The sequence below is a fragment of the Orycteropus afer genome, unplaced genomic scaffold (genome assembly GCF_000298275.1).
Source record: "Orycteropus afer afer isolate SDZICR_OR568_19922 unplaced genomic scaffold, OryAfe1.0 scaffold00194, whole genome shotgun sequence".
NCBI classification, from domain to species: Eukaryota; Metazoa; Chordata; class Mammalia; order Tubulidentata; family Orycteropodidae; genus Orycteropus; species Orycteropus afer.
The window spans coordinates 3335351-3343558 of record NW_006921781.1 but is presented as its reverse complement, the minus strand read 5'-3'; the positions used below and the strand labels follow the sequence as shown (position 1 = coordinate 3343558).

At 41.2% G+C, this 8208-nt stretch overlaps 1 protein-coding gene across 1 annotated transcript in view; it reads right to left on the bottom strand.

The window, feature by feature from the left end:
* Window positions 1–7793, bottom strand: part of TSC22D1 (TSC22 domain family member 1) — a 205492-nt gene extending 197699 nt beyond the window's left edge. Inside the window, exon 1 of the mRNA XM_007947823.2 lies at window positions 4912–7793. Coding sequence (XP_007946014.1) covers window positions 4912–7793 — 2882 coding nt within the window. The remainder of the gene's footprint in view (window positions 1–4911) is intronic.
* Window positions 7794–8208: the final 415 nt, after the last annotated feature.

Below are 8208 nucleotides of genomic sequence, written 5' to 3'. Positions count from 1 at the left end.
GAATTGGGTGAAAGTTTACAGAGCAAATTGGTTTTCCATTCAACAATTCATGCACATTGTTTTGTGATATTCATTGCAATGCTCACAATTTAACAGCACTCTTCTCACTTCCCCTGTATTTACCATTTCCCTTCATCCTTCTTTCCTACCCCTTCCTGCCTTCTGAGCTTTGTCCCTGAGCAAATACTGCCCTTCTGATCTAGTACAGTTGTCTGTTCTGAGTGCCTGTCTTCCTGGTATTATTGTTCACCTTACTGGTTGAGTTCAGTTCCTGGCTTGAAGGGTGTCTAAGGGTCATAGTCTTGGGGGTTCCACCAGTCTTCATCAGACCAGTATGCCTTGTCTTTTTTATGATTTTGAGTTTTGTTCCACATTTATCTGTAACCTCCTATTGTGATCCTTTTCATAGCAGTCAGCAGTGTAACCTGTATTCTTTACTGAACCAAAGAATGAAACAAGTGTCAAGGCAAACTAAAGCCACTGTTAAATATCACAAACAATGAGAATGAAGACGACATAGGTCACTTGGAGATGGAGAGCCAACACAGGAGAAAGTGAAGGGAATCCCAAGATACAGTTGTGTAACAAGTTTAGACTACAATCAGTCCAGAAAAGAAGTCAGGGGGATATGAGAAAAATTTCTTCAAGAAGATACACTGATAACAATACCTGTTATGTATGAACATCTTGAGAGACATCTGGTGAAAGCTGAATCAATGATAAATAGAGAGAAAACTAAGCAAAGGAAAAGAAAATGCAATTAACTCCAGCCAGATTACTCTGATGAAGCTAACAGTCAACAAGCCACACTCAGGATCAGCTCTTCACTTCCCTACTTCTAAGGACAAGCAGACCAAGAATTATTAGACATCTGAGGAAAAGGCTGACCATGAAAGGTGGACCCCAAAACATATAAAAGGGGAAAAAATAGACAACTTGAAGAAAATAGTCTATACTAATAGGTGAAAACATAGGGGAAGGGGAGGACAACTTACTAACATTTTTATATACGAGATAGCTAGGGGTGGAGAGGAAGGAGGGAGATGGGCCTAAGACACCACACAAAACAGAAAAATTAATCATATTTTATAAGAATATAGAATAATCAATAGTGATATAATCATAATTATGATATAACTTTTGGAAGGGGACCAGCTAAGTGGTAACAACAGCAAGAGTAAAATTTTCATTTTATATTTAGGAAGCTAATGGATAAAGCTAAAAACAAAAGCAAGGAGTATTTTATTTAACAAACACTTTAGACAGGGGTATGAGTTAGACAAAATTCTTAAGGGCTTTCCAAACTCATTTAATTCTTATAACAATCTCTGAGGTAGGTACTATTATTATTTCCATTTTACAAATGAGGAAACTGAGGCATACAGAGGGTAAATAGCCTGATGTTACATAAAACTGAGTAAATGACAGAAGAATGATCAAACCTAGGCAGTCTTGTGCCAGAGTCCAAACTCCTAACTATCAAGCTATCCTGCATATCTAGTAGCAATATATGCATGTTAGTTAAACACTGTTGTTGTTATGTGCCGTTGAGTCAGACCCGACTCATAGCGACCCCTCCTTGGGTTTCCGAGGCAGTATCACTACGGAGGTAGACTGCCCAACCTTCCTTCCGAGGAGTGGCTGGTGGGTTTGAACCGCGAGCCTTCTGGTTAGCAGTCAAGTGCCTTAGGAACTATGCTACCAGACCTCCCAATTAAACACTAGGAAGTAACTATCACAATAATCATCTAAAAGAAGTAAAAAGTGATTGCTTCTGGGAAAGAGAAAATGAGAAACTGACGGACGAGTAGTTTTTTTTGTTTTTTAAAAATAACTTTGGAAAGTATTTGACTCTTTATAAACTGTAAATATACAAGTTGAATGAAATAAAAACTTTAAAAATGGTAATTTAGTGTTTTACAGTTACCAAAATACTTTATCTGATACAATTATTCTTATAAGTAGGCATAAAGAGTATTATATCCATCTTATATTTAACTCTCATTCCTGTTTAATAAATATTTGAGGACCTACTATATTATATACTAGGGCTATGTTTGGAAAATACACTTTAGTTTACCTCCAAAATAATGAAGTAAGAGGTAAAAAAGAGCCAGTCTTTCTATTCATTTCTTTTTAATTCATTTCATAAATTATATGATCCGGCATCTCTAATATCTGTAATTGAGATGAGGAACTACATAAACTTTAAATCACTGTAGAAAAACCAACTGCAATCCACATAGCAAAAAATGGCCTGCTCATTAATTCGCTCAAAAAATATTTAGTCCCCGTCCTTGAGTAACTCCGTTTTGTGAGGAAGATGGCTAATAGGTAATTATAATTCAGCGTGTATAGTGCTTAAAGGAACTTTAAAAAGTACTAAGGAAACAACATTCCTTGGGGGAAAAGATGCTTTAGGGGAAAATCTAACCTGAGTCTTGAAGGATGAATAGAAGTTTAACCAAGTCTACGTAAGAGGTGACACAATGAAAAAACTCAAAAGACTACATTTCAGTGTGAAATTATCTGTATCTTCCCTGTGCTGTAACTTCATGTTAAAAGTTTAAAATAAGACTTTAAGATCTTTATAAGAGTAATTTAAAAAAAATATATAGTAAGATTACATATAATCTTAATGCCTTGATAGGTGTTTCTAGTCTTTAGTCTCTCCGAGCAGTGCCCAGCTGAAAACATTTTCCACATGTCTAATGAACCTTTTTATAATCTAAAGCTTAAGAGTTTTATTTCAAAAGCTGATTAAAGAATAACCACCTTTTACTTGCACTACCACCAAAAAACTGTATAGTAAACATATTTCCTGAGTTATTTTTGAAACTATCATGTACCCCTTTTTCCCATGAGAGACTAATGGCTCAGCTTCTAGATGATGCAAGTGACACCTCCTTTCCAAGGGCAAATTTAACTGAACAAATACCATTTCTTTTTCCAAACTACAGTGATAAAATAATCTGCAATAAAACTATAAAGATATCTTTTCTTACACTTATTTTAGGGGTGAGATATTTTGATTTTTCAGAATTTGTAGGATACCTCTGAAAGAAAAAATTTCCAATCCAGGTGACCTACTTTTGATGTTAAGTACTAAAGGCTCAAATACATAGTAAATTTAAAACAGGTACAGTCTAAAGACAACTCAAGTTACTTTAAACCAGAATTTCCCATCATATTTATCAGTATCATTTCAGGCCCCTTTCTAAAATTACAAACTTTTCTACATAATTTGCCCCTAATTAATCTTTATGTCAGTTACTAGCTGGAAAAATTAATTTTGCTATTAACATCTTAATAATCTGTCACTCTATCCCTACAGTTAAAAATCTAGTTGTAAATTGCAACATGTGACTTTTTCCTACAACAGCCAGTTGAAGAAAGCATCCTACCAGTAGGAGGAAAAAACTGAGTCATTAAATGGTAATTAACAAAATCATGGTGGGTTTGGACGCAAAATGCTGGAGTTTTCAAACTGCAATTTTGTACAAATACAGAACACATCTGGTTAGGTAAATAAGATTTTCATTATATGACTATTATAAATAAAAATCCTGAAATATAAGATTTTTAGTTATAGAACACAACTGGTTAGATAAATAAGATTTTAATTATATGACTATTATAAATAAAAATTCTGAAAAATAAGATTTTTACTTATTTTAATTAAACTTTACATCTTTTCAACAACTAAAAAATTGTAAAACCCTCACTGAAACATTTGGCTTTTTTTTTCCCCAATACAATTCTTTTGAAATATGTTCAATTTTTCCAAAGTGAAAACCACAAATATGCATATAGAATATAAATGATTCAGTTGGTCTGATGAAAGGTCAATCACAAAAATCTACAGCTAATACCAAAATAATTAAATACCCTACAAGGTTATTCAAAATCCCACAGTGAAAATGAACAGCCTTTGTCATAACTCCTATTATTATACATTTGACTCAATAGGCATGATTAGCACATTATTTCCAATCTAAGTGAAAAACACTGGTTTAAGAATGTATTTTCAACTTAAAGGTTTTTTGTTTTGGTTTTGGTTTTGGTAAGGGAAAAAGGAGGGAATAGGTGGAATAGATTAGGAGGGTAACATGACCTATGTTAATGCTTCCGTAAGCCCAACTCTACAAGACTTCCTTTCTTTATTCTAAAATGGCTACCACCTTGGTCTACTATGCAGAAGAAAAAATGTTCAGCATACTACTAGCAAAGGTAAATCTAATTATGTTGACAGTGTATACCCTCCTCCCCTGCAAAATATTTAAGATTCCCATTCCTTTGCTACTCAGATCAAATGACCATAAAACAAGTAGCTACTCAGATCAAATGACCATAAAACAAGTACACAAAAAGTTGGTCAATTGTAGTGTGGGGGCAACCTATATATCCCAGATCAGGTCATTCTTCCTACATTTCTGACAAGGAAAGAACATTATCTTTCACAGACTAAAATCAAACACAGCAGAATTGGAAAAGGTCTACCTTTTTTCCTGGTAGGAGACACAAATGTGGGAACCACAACCACCCTGAGATGATCATTTTAGTAACACTGAAAAATGGTTTCACTATGTGGGTGAGCAAAAATTTATCTTCTGTTCATCATTAATCTTTCTTAAAATCATTTTATAAATAACACACACTAGGTGCCCCAAAATCTATTTTTACTATGAACATTATGTCCCACTATTCTGGTATCGTTTACATATTAAACTTATGACTATTTCCTAGGTATTCTGAAACCATTCCCTAACACTCTTGCTCTAGGCAACACTTACCATGAAAACACATTTTCACGTATAAAAATGAAGACAATGTTTTAGACTAATTTCAAAGCTACTGAACAGATTAACTTCGAATCTGTTGAACATCTGCAGAAATATGGCATGATCTTACCTCTCATCCTCGCCATCCACCAGGGGTGTCGTCAGAGGTAGCACCTTCAACGGGAAAAGAGAAGCAGAAGCTGCTAGGCTGCTGCTACTTCCATCTGAAACTGTTGACATTCCCCCACTGTCACCACTGATAGTCTGAGGTAAGCCAACTAAGGAGGGTTCCACTGGGCGCCTGGCATCTTCAATTTGGCTTCCAATTGCCTGAGCTAATGACTGTGCAGAGAACTGAGTAGAACTCAGCGGTATTTGCTGTGCCAAGGGCAGATTTATATTAGTTGCTATCAAGGGAGGTTGACTAACACTTTGAACCAAACTACCATTTTGGGTGGCAGGGGTTTGTGCTATATTCTGTGGTGGAACCAAGTTTGTTGGGGCAGAAGGCATCGCAGAAGGAACAGTTGAGCTAACCTGATTTGTAACAGAAATATTACTAGCAGAGGGCAAAGGACTAACTGCGGGCAACTGCTGTGAAACAACTCCTTGAGCTACTGATTCTACTCCTTGTGGTTTGGGAGGGACAGTTAACAAAGTACTTTGGGGTGCAATGACCAGTTGTTGAGGAAGGCTTGAAGCACTAGTTTGAACTCCCTGATGAACAATCCCAGTTTGAGCAGGTGGAACTACTTGTGAAGATGGAGGCGCACCTTGCTGAATAACTGAAGGAGTGACTTGAGTAGAGGGCTGTTGCACTGCAGCAGGTATGTTCGCCTGTTGACCAATATTTACAATCTGACCACTAGTAGGTACAGCAGACACTGCTGTTTGAGCCTGGCCAACAAGCTGGCCAGATGCCCCTGCAGGTTGTGCTTGGACTACAGTGGCCTGCGCTGGCAGCTGGACACCCTGTGGCTGAGCCACAGGGATCACTGTTGCTCCTGCAGAATTGGGCTGTCCAGAGGACACTGCTGCCTGAAGAATTGGCTGCTGCTGTACATACTCTGAAGTAGCATTTTGAGTCACTGATTTACCATGGCCTGGGGCCATCTGTGTAGAAACAGTTGGTTGCTGTTGTCCATATTGTAACTGCTGGGGTGGTGCCCCCGGAAGGGGAGTTTGCACTGGAGGAGCTGTCTGAGAATACGGCAGTTGGGGTTGAGCCAAACTGGAAATGGAAGGCTGCTGCCCTAAAGCTGAAGTTACACCAACCACATTCACAGGCGATGGTTGGATACCAGTTGCAGCACTGATAGTGGCTTGCAGAGGTACCGGCTGAAGACCTTGCTTTTGCTGATAGCTCAATTCTTGAGACTGTAATTGAACTTGTGAGATCTGGGACTGGGAAATACTCTGTGGTATACTAGCTACTGATATACTCTGTGGACCAGTGCTACTGAAATCTATCTGTTGAGGGGCCACACCTTGAAGAGCTGGTTGCTGCTGCTGCTGCTGCTGCTGCTGTACCACCACAGTCGGTGCTCCCATCTCTCCACTTCCCACACTTTCTGTGTAGTGACTCAGTATGCTGACACTACTGCTCACTGAACTCCCACTAGTGCTCTCCCTCTCAGAAGTCACTTCCACAGGGTTTTGTTTCAGAGTCTCCACCACTTTATTTATCACACCTTCTGAAGCAGGCACAGCACTTTCTTTTTCATAGAACTCAGTGCAAGTCCATCTACCTTTCTTAAAGGGTTCAGAACTGGTATCTAACTTCACAACTCTGAACCTTGATGTGTTAACTGCTGGTTGTTGCTGCTGACTTGAAACCGAACCTACAGTCATCCCTGCAGCTGCATTAGGGACACTGTTAACAACAGCAGAGGAAGAAATAGTACCATTGCTCACGCCACTCAAGATATTCACATTAACACTGCTGCTAGTTCCAAGCCCAACACTCACACTAGCAGCACTAGGAATATTGCTTGTATTCACATTAGCATTACCAAGCATGCTGCTTGTCACATTAGGAGTGATACTACCCACAGCAGCAATGTTAACATTACTCGCTGTATTAGTGCCAGTAACAGAACTTATACCTATACCACCAGGAGTACTTGGAGTGCGAATATTAGTCATTACTGATGCAGGTGAGCCACTGGATGATACAGCAGAAGTTGGCACAGCTGGTATCACACTGTCAGAGCTTCCAGTTGTAGAGAGTTTTCTGGATACTGGGCTTGAGGGTGGCCCTCCAGGAATGGATGCACTAGCCACACCAGCATGGGATGGATGGTGGTGCCCATGATGGAGATGGTGTCCATGATGGATGTGGTGGTGGTGATGGAGGTGGTGTGGATGGGCATTCCCATTTATCACAACATTCTGTTGTGGAAGGTGAGGCAAATGAGGCTGAGGAAGATGAGGTTGGTTGGGAGAGACTGCCCCAGGTGTCTCTGCTTCCTGGAAGTTATTTAGAGTCTCTTCTGAGGAGCTACGCTCTGGTTCTCCTAAGTCAGTAGCCCTGGAAAGCGACACATCAAGGATCTCTGAAGACGACAAATCTTCCGTATGCGATTCATCCAGATCATCATAACTCTCAGTGTCCTCTGCTATACTGTTGTTGGAGCTGATACTGGCGGAGATCTGAGCAGGAGTAACGCTAGTTATCTGGAAGCCACTTTTCTTTTTCATTTGCGTTCCGCCTGGCGCAAGAGGCTGTGCCTGCAGCTGAGCCTGCGAAAGGAGGTTCAGGCTTTGTGGAGGCGGAGGCTGTGGTCCCGACGTAGAAGATGCTGCAGGAGGCGGCGGCTGGAGCAGCGACGGAGGCGGAAAATCCTCGGAAGATGTGGCATTACTCCCAACGGCGGTACCTGCTGCACTGAGAGCAGAGGCGCTACCACCGCCACTGCCCCTTCGAGGGAACATTGCCGGGTGCGCCATCTTCCTCGCACTAATGTCTGCAGCGGCAGCGGCCGCGGCGGCCGACTCCGGCGGCTGGTGCATTGTGTTGGGTACCGGGGGGCGGAGGAGCCGAGTGCAATTTCCTTCTACACCGCAATCTTTGTATTCAAGAGCCGGAGAGGAAAATGGGGCTGACGCTCCGCCAGGCGCGATTTCTCCTCCTCCTCCTCCTCAGCCGAAGGCACGGGCGCCGGTCGCTCCTACCTTGGAGGGCGAGCTTCGGGAAGGGAGGATGAATGAGGGTGAACAGGGCGGCCGGGGTCCCAAAAGGGGTCCCCGTCAGTCCTTCGCCATTCACTTTCCCCTCTAGTCTCACACCCCCCTTTATATTCTACTTCACGTAGGGTGCGGGGCAGAAGGGAGGAGGGGAAGGGAGGGAAGGAGGTAGGGAAACCGAGAAATGCCCACCTTCTCTGGCCAACTCAGAAGCCACCTCAGCCCCCTCCTCCCGGCGCGG